Source organism: Agrilus planipennis, unplaced genomic scaffold (genome assembly GCF_000699045.2).
Source record: "Agrilus planipennis isolate EAB-ADULT unplaced genomic scaffold, Apla_2.0 scaffold30, whole genome shotgun sequence".
NCBI lineage: Eukaryota > Metazoa > Arthropoda > Insecta > Coleoptera > Buprestidae > Agrilus > Agrilus planipennis.
In genome coordinates, this window is record NW_020438923.1 from 1,137,822 (window position 1) to 1,150,676 (window position 12,855).

The window sequence follows — 12,855 nt, forward strand, 5'->3', positions numbered from 1 at the left end:
AAAAACAATTTTTTCGGCGAACAAGGTTATGGCTACTGTTTTTTGGGATGCAAGAGGTATTATATACATTGATTACCTTGCAAAGGGTAATACTATCACTGGTCAATACTACGCAGACTTATTGCAACGTTTGAGCCACGAGGTGAAAATTAAACGACCTCATCTGGCGAAGAAAAAAATCTTGTTTCATCACGATAACGCACCAGCGCACACGTCAATCGTTGCGACGGCTAAAATCAACGATCTAAAGTTTGAATTGATGCCGCACCCTCCTTACTCTCCAGACCTAGCCCCGAGTGACTATTTTCTGTTCCCTAATCTCAAAAAATGGCTTGGCGGTAAGAGATTTGCGGACAATGAAGAAGTAATCGAAGCTGTAAATGGTTATTTTGAGGAGCTTGACGAATCAGTCTATAGAGATGGCATTAATAGACTGGAACACCGCTATGAGAAATGTATCAGCCTTGGAGGAGATTATGTTGAGAAATAAAAAAAAAAAAATTTTAAAAACCTTGTTTTTCTTGGTCAGGCCGGAAACTTATCAATCCACCCTCGTATACATGATGTATTCACGCTGCTACGTTAGGATTCGGGCGCACAACACACACACACCAACTTCGTATTGTTTTATTGATGATATCTGGAGTCTCAGGTGTACAAGCTCGGGATTCATAAAGGAATTTTGCGTTGTAAAATCCGCTGAACAGGCACAACTTTGTTTCCGTCAGATAATATAACATAGTAGTGTAAACGCTTTGAGAAAATCGTATATTTTTTCATTTCCTAATGTTTTCAAAATGAGATATAGGAACATGAATATAGAGATTTACGATCGGACTGCTCTCTGACATTTTCATGATCATCATAAGATCGTCAGTAATCTAATCTAGATCTACCTGTACTCATCTTAACTCCTGTTTCTGCCCCTAATACGTCTCTAACTAGACCTTCATGCCTGGGAAGGTGTCCTGCCAACCTATCTCACCCATATTTTTAATTGACTTCCATAGAGTCGTCTTTTCTCCTATTATTAATCGTTCGCGAGCATGAAGTGACTTCTTTTTATTGAAGGCGACTTAACCCTGCCCTATCCTCTGCTTTATATCCCTACTACTCCTTCCGTCCTGACTTATCTGTCTTCCTCGATACCTAAAATCAGCCACTTCTTCTAATTTTTCGTCTCCTATCTTTATATTCGCTCTTTCCCTACCTTTTCTTCCCTTGCATACCAGTATTTTTGTTTTATTTTAATTTATTTTCATACAGTACTGATCTGTCAGGACCGCTTCCATTTTATTTAAAGCTATCTCTAACTCCTCCTTGCTAGATTCTAATACTGCTATATCATCTGCAAATCTAAGCGTACTAATCTTTTGCCCCTGTATATCTATCCCTACAGTTATACTGTCTTTAATAGTTGAAATATCTTCGATGTGTAGATTAAAAAGTAGCGACGACAGTGTGCATCCCTGTCTGTATTTTTATTTTCATAGATTCCACTGAACACAAACTAGAGGAAATTGTTGATAGCAACGCGTATTGCTGTGCTAATAATGATCCCAGGGAAAAGATGATTTTTATACGGGTCTTACAGTTGTCGTGCTCTTTTTGAATTGACTGCGGAATGAAAACCATTTCATCCTTAAAATACATCCGTCAGGTTTTCTGGAACAACGTGCAACATTAGTCAAGGAAAAATGCTGCAAAGTCACTCGGAGAAGTTAATCCGAAAACGTCTGACCACAATCGGGTCACTCGCTGCTTGAAGTACCTACTTCGCATCTAAGGATCAACCGAATGTTTTAAAATAAACTCGGTAATTCGCGTCTCCAATGGTGGACAACATTTTGAAAAACTTGAACGCGATATGTTCTTCGTTATCCTACGGAAGCCTTGTGGTCTTTGACATAGCTACCGATTTTGACGTCAACTTTGTTATGTGTCTGTGAGTGAATCTAAATTTGCTGAATTTTATTTATAACAGTGGCATCCCTGACAAAATTGGTATAAAGTAGGAGATAAAAGGTGCTCCTATTACTAAAACCATCATAATTCGTCACTCCTGATGACGATGGTATGAAACTTTAAACCATAAAATCATCCAGATTTAACACCCTACAGAGCAGATGTAACTGCATCAACAGACTTACAGATAATACATTTATGTATGTCTTCAAAAAGAGTAAATATAAGTCGGGATTATACATGGTTCAAATTTTGATTAACAATTTAATAAAGTTTTAAAATAATAGAAACAAGATCATTAACTATGTTGTTGGTGTAAGCGGAAGCCCCCACCAGATTAATTGCGAGTAATAAAATAGCAAAAGTTCATGGAGTTGTCATATTCCCGTAACAGGAAATTTGTTCACTTCTCCCCTTCTTCCCCTAGCTACCCTTTTACGATTAGCGCGACGCTAGGAGACATCGCGTCGTCAAGCCGTTCTACGTTGTGTTCTCTCCGTAAGCAGAATTTTAGCATTTTGAACTGTTTGCTCTGGCAGAGGAGCAATTTGTAGGATAAGGGAAACCGAACCAGGCAACACAGACCGGAGACGACGACTCTTTTCAATACTCGATTTATCCGTCTTCCTCTTTAATTCTCTTTCTAAAATTAGCTCAACGAGAGCTCGGTTATAGTATTAGTTTTATTTCATGAAAACTTCATGAAATTTTGTCGTTGAAAAGGTTCAGAATCCTGGAAAAATCACGAAAAAATATATCTATTGGGTTGTTCGGAAAGTCATTTCGTTTTTTCCCGACAGAGGATTTAATTGTATTCTTTTGCACCCAACTTCACATTTAAGCCGTACAATTTTTATATGCTTTGAGAGCTCATATAGCAAGGCTTGTGTGTGAAAAATTCCAATTAATTCTACGCAGTAGTTTTTGGTTGGTGCCCTTTTAAATATGGAGAGCGATAAGCAGCATTTTCGACATATCTTACTGTTTTACTACAGAAAGGGTAAAAATGCTGTTCAAGCCAGAAAGAAATTGACTGATGTGTATGGAGAAGGTGTGTTGACAGTACGCCAGTGCCAGAACTGGTTCGCTAAATTTCGATCCGGCAATTTTGATGTCGAAGATGCACCACGTTCGGGAAGGCCGGTTGAAGCTGATAAAGACGCGATAAAGGCATTAGTTGATGTGAACCGGCGAATAACAACACGTGAGATCGGATTGAGGTTAAATTTATCAAATTCAACAGTTTATGACCACTTGAAAGGCCTGGGATTATCCTCGAAGCTCGATGTATGGGTTCCCCATGTTCTCACAGAGAGAAATCTGTGTCGCCGCATTGACGTCTGCGATTCGCTTCTCAAACGTCACGAAAATGATCCGTTTTTGAAGCGCATCATCACTGGGGACGAAAAATGGGTTGTATACAACAACGTCAAACGCAAGAGGTCATGGAGCAAAAAAGATGAACCGGCTCAAACCATTTCCAAAGCCGATATTCACCAAAAAAAGGTGATGCTGTCTGTTTGGTGGGATTTTAAAGGAATCGTTTTTTTTGAGCTTTTACCGGATAACACAACGATTAATTCGGAAGTCTACTGTCATCAGCTGGACAAACTGAATGATGCACTTCAACAGAAAAGGTCAGAACTAATCAACAGGAAAGGTGTAGTGTTTCACCAAGACAACGCGAGACCTCACACAAGTTTGGTCACTCGCCAAAAGCTTTTACAGCTTGAATGGGATACAATGCTACACCCACCATATTCTCCAGACCTGGCACCATCGGATTATTATTTGTTCCGGTCACTCCAAAATTTTTTAGACGGTAAAACCTTCACCTCAAATGAGGAGGTCAAAAACCTCCTCGATCAGTTTTTTGCCAGCAAAGACCAAAAATTTTATGAGCGTGGAATTATGCTACTACCAGAAAGATGGCAAAAGGTGTTGGACCAGAACGGTCAATATATAATTTAATAAAGTATTTGTTTATTATACGAAAACTGTCTTTCATTTCCACAAAAAAAAACGAAATGACTTTCCGAACAACCCTATAGATGTCGGGTCGCTATAGACACCCTCCGGGATTTGATTGTGTTACCTTTATCATGCTTTTCAGGAGCTTGTACCTCTGGAAGATGTTATTGACAGCTTTGCTGTCGTTGTACTTTCCCATTAATCCTACCAAAGCCTTTTTCGCAGTGTCGTAAGATTCGTCCAGTCTCATCCTAACAGCTCTCAGTCTTTCGTTGGTATCTATGACTTCTTCTTTCGTCTGTCCACTCGCTGTCCCTTCGTCTTTCACGTCCTGAACTATTCTTCTAACGCTTTGCGTGAATTTTCCGACCAAATTGGTCGAACCTGTCAAAACAATAGAAAGTAATTATTGCGAGAACTCATTATCGCAGATCTTTATGTTTTTTTTATTCATTTTTTGGATGTAAATAACCGGCAACATCCGATGTGATGAATAATATGAATAACAATTGTGTGCGTACAGCGAGGATGCTGTTTTAATTCCATTTGCTGTTAACGGGCCGGAAAGAATTAACTTTTATTGTAATCAACTTCCGGCTATTCATTTGGTAACTTTTTCAGAAAGTGGTTCCTATTAATGTGTGCAAAAATATTAGTAAAAGAATAGCATTTTTTTTTATAACAATGATTGATATTTCTAGTGGTTAATATTAAATATTAATATGAAAATTCGTTCTCATAAATTACCTCAAAACAAAAATTTGTTATTATTACACCCTGTGTGACTTTTAAGTATGGTTTGTCGTTGTTGCTTTTGTCGCCTCTTGTAGCTCAGCGATTACAGCATTGGTGCGTAAGGCCAAAGGTCCCGGGTTCGATTCCCGGCGAGGGCGCGACATCAACAATAAATTTTTCCTTACTTATTGAAAAAGTTAACAATGAATTTTCAAATTAATATGTAACAATGATTGATGTTTATTATTTAACGTTAATTTAGAGGAACTTAATTAGAAATAAGTGGCGAGAGAGATTTGAAGGAATTAATTTCCGGCGTGGTATTCTACAAATGTAGGTACATATATCCCAATGACGTGTTTAACGTCGCGATCAAAGATGGCTCGGTGTAATTACTCTGGTTCACATAAACGTATTCTGCGGCACTCTGTTAGGGTAAAGGGGACGAATACGTATAGCGCGCTGATGGTGTTTCTGTGCTTAAGTGGTTTAGGGTTTAATCAGATTATTTTTAAGCCAGGATATAAATGTAGACCGTCTCTATTTTAAAGGGACAATGAATTAAGGAAACGGAGAATCTCGAGGCAAATAATAATAAGAATTGTAACAATAACAACGGGGAAGTCTTCGCGTATTTGTTCTTCTGGCGGGTATAGGGAATAACAGGGATAACGATGTGTTTGTTCAACGGAGTCCGCATCAATTGATGACGAAAATAATATTTATTCTTCTGTTTCTGACTGTTGCAGAGATGGCGATGTATTTTCTTTTGAATGACGACCTAACAGATCAAACTTGAATATTTCACAAAATGTGTTCTTTCTTATGATTATTTATTTATTTATAGCTGTATATTTGGTAATAATTTTGTGTTTTCTTTTTCAGGAATAGCATCCACCAGCCGATTCTAAGGGTGAGTAGTTTTGATTCTTATTGTTTACTAACACAGTTTGTGACTTTATCGACTTTTTATTTGACTTGACTTCTCGACCACAGTAGCGAGACGTGTAGGTTGGTTGGTATTCGGTTGCAACTATTTACGGGGTGCTGATGAGAACCAATGATCTTAAAATCGCAATTCAGGTGACGAAAAGCTAACGAAAAATACCATACACATTTTTGTGTATGAGTCGGTCTAAAAGTGTTGTAAAGTGAGTGCAGTGGTCTAAAAGGTAAAAAAAATCTTGATTTTTTATTACATGAAAACCAAGTTGCGTTATTAAATTTTGACAGGAAACTGATTTTACATTTAGCGTAGTTTTACTATAATTAAATTTTTTTTTTAATAAATCCTTGGTGCTACTTGGTACTGAGGAAAAAGAATAGAAAACAGCTCAAAGTAATAGGTAAGTATTAAGAATGTGTGAAGTAATGAATTAGTTAAATAGCTTTTCCTCAACGATAACCTATTATTTTGCCACATAGTCTATATGAAAAAATTTTTGCTTTTCTGAAGTTTTTATTCTGCAAACGTACATATAATTTATGAGCAAGTAGGTAAAGTAAATAATGATTGGTATAATTTTCTTCTAACTATTTGTAATTTCCACTTCGTGATTATTTAATTGACGCGTCCACTATGCCGTTTGTTATAAGTGTAATCAATAGCTACTATAATGTAATTATTGAAATATTAATTGGATATAATAGTAAAGAAAACCTCGAATGTGATCATTACCTATAGTGATTTCATCGAATTAAATCAATAAATTGATAACGGATACTATGCAATTCTAAATATATCTAAAAGTGTACTCATACAAATCGTCTAGAATTAAGGACTATTGCGACAGAATCTATAAATTGTTACTATTAATTACTACTAATCTGGATGTTGAATACAAATATCGTTGTAAAATTGTTAGAAACCTAGAAATTAATTTAATAGACAAAGACTACTATTTTAAACTTCGTGATGAAAAAAGAACTTTGCTTTCATCATTGGCTTCTAGGTAAAGGTTCGATCCTTTCGCCTTGCCACTTTATGCTAACTAATTTTTTTTGACTGTCGTGAATTTCAATTTGACCTATGATGCCAACTGCAAATTTGCAGAAGAGCCGCGCCAGCAAAAACGTTTTGACATTTAGCGAAAGTGATTGTGATTTTATTAATTTGCACGTTTCGAGTTCGTTGGTCATTTCACCTTCTTAAACGTTGTAAATGCTTAATATAATACCCTTGAAAGTGATTGCCAAGCCATTTAGTCCATTTGCAACATTTCCTTATTTAGTGTTTTTTTATTCGACCATCCCCAACGTAAAATCAAGGATCTTTTAAAAAGTATTCGATCGATTGGTTATATAACGGTGGGAAAATTGAAATTAAAAAAAAAAAAAACAGTTGCTCCTGCTGTTTACTTCTTCTGTTTTTATTAGACATTTATTTCTATTGAAATTTTGATTTATGTGAGATTTCAATTATTTCATCGATTGCCTCCGTCGCGGCCGACTAGATCCGGTTTTCCATAGATCACTGAATAGCGTTTGTGTTTTTTTTATTCAGCATTATTGTTGATAAAGCAAGGCCCCACTTGCGATCTACTGTAATCCATCTCGTAATTTCTCATTACGCATCTTTGACTTAAGTATTACGGTGACGTCCTTGAAACTCCACGTATTTTTGTTAAATCACTAAAAAGCCAGTAACTTTTTATGTGCATGTCGCGCGCTATTGTTTTCCATTTTTAGTTCTTCAGGAGTAGCATTAGCAAGCAGTTGTTTCGTTAGGAAAAGAGTAAGTTATCGCCTGAATCAAGTGTACTTACAAACAAACAACAGAAATTCCAATTTAAATAGACAGTTTGTCGCACAACATTGTTATTTAACATTTAAAATTTTGTGTTAGTATTGCGATTAAAAATACCCAAAGTTTTCATGTTTACTTTTATTAGTATGACCTTATGTTAAAATTTTACATGTTCTACAGTGAGCAAGGACACAAACTACGGCGTTGTAATTTAATTTCCAGTTGTATTTCTCAATAATTTGTACCGAAAAGACGTTAAAGAGAAACGCTTATCGAAATTCCCTATAAGACAGTAACAATAGTTTTACAGGGGTGTATTTTTAACATAAATCGGAAGAGGTCGACTTTTAAAGAACTAGATGCTTTGTAAAATAGGGTTCTGACTTCGAGACATATAAATCCTTTTTCTTTTATGCGATGGGTGGAAAATAAATTTCACTCTAGCTACTACTACATGTGATATACTGTGTACATTACATAAATACAAACGACCTCCAGGTATACAGTTTAGGTGATCTTGAACTAAAAAGCATTTTTTCTTTGTTGATTTGATGGCATCGTGAGGTTCTATTTAACGTAACGCGCTCGTAAATTTGAAAACCAGCATTAGTTTTATCTGCCAACGTTATTGCCTAAATCCACCTTTTTTTCGGTCGGTTTATTGTGCCGAAGGTAGAACCATTTTCATCAAATTTCCAAATCCAATACGTTTTAAAAAGATAGGCAACCGTGTAAACGTGCGGGTTGCATAATGTTCTGTTACATCAGTTGTTTTACAGTAAACACGATTTGGTTTTGTTTTAGTATCTATCTATAAAAGGAGGAGGATGGTTTTGTTTTTCTATTGTTTTAAATAAAATTGAACTATTAGAATCTTCACATTTGAAAGATAAATATCTCTAAAGCATGTACTTAAAACTACCCCACCTATAACGCATTAAGTTTGTTAAAAGATCAGCATGAATTAGTGACTGTAATAATGTAGTGTAATTGATTTATTGTCCTATAATTAGTATAGAAATTAACTTCTTGGTAGGAACCATTAATAACTTGTTCCACACATAGAATTCGGGTATCTATACATTTATTATTTAATGACGCATTAAAGACAATGTGTCTTCCTTTATTGGCGCGTTTATACCCTTATCGGTAATTAATGAATACAATAGCAAAATTTAGAATATTACTTTCTGCATGTACATGTCTGTTTCACCGTCATACCACCTTTAAATATTTCTTATCTTTACAAATTATTTTTTAAAAATTCACATTCATTTTTTTTTCAAAAATTCACATTCATTTTTTTTTCAAATATAGTTGTCTTATGTTTCACGATCGGTCCCTAGAACAACATAATTTATTAGTATCAGTTGTTAATTTTGAAATATTTCTCACTTACCATTTGTAATTAAAAAATTGCCATTTTGCGCTGTATTCGCTACTGAATCATTAATTACTTAATGAGGAAAGTATAATTTTTCCGTTTTTTGTATAATCTTATTGCAACTAATCGTAAAATATTTTATAGTTTACTTGTTAATTTTCGCACAATGGTATCGATAGATTAAAGTTTATTGATATGATGATGTGTTTTGATGAATGAAGTCATTGCGTCGATCGCGCGAACGCTCATCTGGGAAACCCCGGAGAATAAACGTTTTGAAATATGCTAGGAATGTATCAATCAAAATTGCGGTGCATAATATGGTTACTATTGTCTTCATTGAATGAAAGGTGTGGTCGGAAAAACTGACAAAGTAATAATTAACCGTTTAAGAAAGTGGATTAGACAACACCAATTTCTCTGTGATTTAAAGAAGTGATAATCTTTTAGGCGTATTAAACAAATACAAAACTTTGATCAATTAAGATTCAAAATTTGAATTCCGGGCATTCTAATTTGAAATTTGTCCTTCAACTTGTCACGAACTCTTCGACGATCAACAAAGAACTCTAATTGTAAGTAAACATTACATTAAACGATGAGTGTTAATAATTATAATTACTATACAACAACGAGAGAAATGATCAAATTCATTTATTCTTTCTTAATAATAAAGTGATTGTAGTAAAAGAAGTTGAAGGCAATCGGTAAAAATATGCATAAGTGCACCTTTTTGTATTTAAAAGTAAAAAAGTTTCTTATGTTTAGTAATAGCGTCATTGCCTGACGTAATATCCTGCAACCAATTACAGTAAAATAGTAATATTAGTGTAGTATACGTGATTTTGGAATATCATAGGCAAATAGAAGGGTTAGGAAAGGGACATAAATATTCCCCGAGGGGACGGATGCGCTGCCCAGTGGATACCCTTAAACAAGTGGCTCTTTCGGTTCCGGTCACGTACCGCTACAACATAGCATTACATTAGAGGGTGAAATTGTCCACAAAATTCAACGTGGCACTTCGAACACTGCCAGTCGATAAAATGTGCGACGAAACCGTGAATTTTTACCGACATGTCGGATAGCCGTTTTCATAACTCACTCGTTTTTTATGTTGACGGAAAACAAGAAATAAAGTTGTTCTGGGGAAAATTGTACGTGAAGGTAGTGCAGAAAAATAAAAATGTTGTTAGTTCTACGTCTCCAACAGTTTTCTCAGAAGCTTGTCGTCTTCAGACACGTGCGGAATAAAATTAAACACATGTATCTTCAACTGTTTACCCATTCGTGAAAAAATATATTTGTTTTTCGCCAAGATGGTCAAAAAACAACTTCACCATGTAATTGTACTGAAACTATTTAATTTAGCAATTTAACACTCCTCTGGTAAATATTAATTTGAAATCATTTTTTCGATTTTTTTTAATTAACCCACTACAAACTACCTCAAATTAATGAGGGAAAATTTTTTGTTGTTGTCACTCCCCCGGTGAGGTAGTTTGTAGTGGGTAAATAAATTAAAAAAAATCGAAAAAATGATTTCAAATTAATATTGCATATTAATCCACTATTAAGTAACTAACAATTTCATAGGATTTCATTTATTCGCTGGTAAAGGTACAAAATCTTATCCTAAGCGGTTGCCACTGGTCTTTTATCTAGATAGAGTAATTTATGATCAATTTTTTGTGAACCCTACGAACAAAACAATAATTTGTACTTTATAAAAGCTTAATTTGACCTCTGCCCTTGTAGATGTATCTTTTCGATGCGATTTTGTTTATATTTGTATGTTACATGTTTAGGGTCTATTAAATTTTGATTTGGGGTTGAAACAGCTCGAAATAAACATATGAAAAATCCATACTCGAAACTGGAGCACACCCGACCGTGTAAATTAGATATTTCGATAAATTAACCGGCATCAAAATAAAAATAGATATTTTTTGACTAAAAAAAAAAGAGGATGCAAAACAGTAAGGATTAAATCGAAAAAAATAATCCACAATCTGATTAAAACGACAATAGCGAATGAACAGACAGAAGGTCAGTTTCAAAATTCAATTTATGTTTCTCTATAACTATAGTAATGATAAAATCAATCTCGATGCGCTTAGCTGAGTGGTTTTGTAACTATTTTTTATCATGACAACAAAACCTAATTAGAAATAGTCACGAAAACATCGCTGAATTATTGTGATTGAAACAACTGATAAAATGAATTTGATCGTTATTAATTTTAAATAAAAATTGTAATCCCTATTTCTTAGATGCGTACACAGGACCAAAACATTATGATTATTTTAATATTTTCTTAGTTATATCTGAGACTTGTTTTTCATCTTAGAATTTTGAATGAAAATTTTGGCTCTGAGGGTTCAATTATATAATCAATTGTTTAAATCGAGACAATATTGTAGTTAAAAGTACTTTATTTATAAAAAAAAAAATCAACATTGCTTTGATTAAAACAACTGAATACAAAACAATGGAAGAATGATCATTACGATTTGTAATCAATAATTTGTGTCCTGTCAATTTAACTGTATCAATTACTATCATACACTATCCTTTGGGAACACAATAGTCCTAACTTGAAATAAAATATACTTAAAATTTTTATCCCTGTTGTTTAGCTTCAGATACAGGATAATTGATTTACATATTACGAATAGAAAAATTAAAAATTGTGTCAGAATGTCGGTGTCACGCGTGCTTTGAATAATAGACAGCCTATTTAGCGTAATCCATATCAAACATGCTTGAATAATTTATATAACGGTATTAAGGTAAAAGTACTGATAATGCAGCTATGTCGAAAATGATTCATGTAGCATTTTTATCCTTATGACACCAGCATGTTTGGTTGTAAATGACTTTATCACTCGTATTAATAGTTACATTTTTTTTCAATTTCTTACGTATAACACACGTAGAAATTGTTTTCGGTGAATTTTGGTTTTACTGGCTTCTTTATCAGTGAAATTTTCCGGGTGATGAAACGTTATCGTAATCTTGCCCTATCAGAACTTGTATCTTGTGTTGTCATTGATTTTCGAAATTAAACAATGAATAATTTCTTAATAGTGTACTACTTATAAATATTCTACTTAGTAATTAAAATAACTCTAGCTATTGTATATTTATTATTCCAAATTTAGGTGAAAATTTTTGTAAAGTGTATTCGGAATATCATAGACATTTTTTACTTAACTTTTTCTTATTAAAGTTTATCAAAATGTTGCTCATAACAATCAATCGTTAATTAAGTGAGCTAGTTTTTTTTGGTAATAGTTAAGGTACCACTTTCCATGGAGTTTTCGGTGATTGCCTTCGGGGAGGTGTCGTACTTTCATCCCTTGTTCGTAATATAGGTGCAATTAAAAAATACATCAATATTCTTTTATATAACTAAGCATTTACATTCTTAAGTTTGAAAACATTTTTAATGAGTACGGTTTTGTTTAGATTACTTTTCTAAATTTACCGATTTTACGATAACTACGATTATTTGTTCAGGTACCGAGCAATTCAGTAAACAGAAGTGGAGGAAAATCACGAAAATATAACGATTGTTTTAATACAGGAAAAACACTCAGTTTTGTAAACAAACATTAACTGCAAACGCAGTGGGGTTTTCCCAAGTTAAAAAATAGATCGCGATTAGTACAAGCCAATTATAGCAAATAAAATGTATCGGAATGAGAGCATAGGTCAATAGTTAATGTCACGTATCTGATTTTATATTCGATTTTATTACTTTCAATCGTCATCATCATCATCATCATCAAAGGAAATCTTTTAAAAATAGTTAATGATTGTATCATCATGATAAGGTCGTCAATCCTAAGACTGGTTGGACTTCGCATTTCCTAAAACTAGAACATCCCTCATCCTTAACTATTTGCGAACAGTAATCTAATCTAGGTCTGCCTCTACCCCTCCTAACTCCTGTTTCTGCCTCTAATATGTCTCTGACTAGACCTTCATGCCTGAGAAGGTGTCCTACCAACCTATCTCGTCTATTTCTTATTGACTTCCATAGAGTCCT

The 12,855-nt window shown here is 34.2% G+C and overlaps 2 protein-coding genes across 2 annotated transcripts in view; one reads left to right on the forward strand and one right to left on the reverse strand.

Annotated features, from left to right (window-relative positions):
- LOC108732282 overlaps positions 1-12,855 on the reverse strand; it is a 40,339-nt gene that overhangs the window by 10,366 nt on the left and 17,118 nt on the right. The window contains exon 2 of the mRNA XM_025973868.1: positions 4,061-4,320. Coding sequence (XP_025829653.1) covers positions 4,061-4,320 — 260 coding nt within the window. The remainder of the gene's footprint in view (positions 1-4,060; positions 4,321-12,855) is intronic.
- LOC108732276 (proline-rich extensin-like protein EPR1) overlaps positions 9,141-12,855 on the forward strand; it is a 19,174-nt gene continuing 15,459 nt past the window's right edge. Inside the window, exon 1 of the mRNA XM_025973867.1 lies at positions 9,141-9,376. The gene's annotated coding sequence lies outside the window, so the exon portion shown is untranslated. The remainder of the gene's footprint in view (positions 9,377-12,855) is intronic.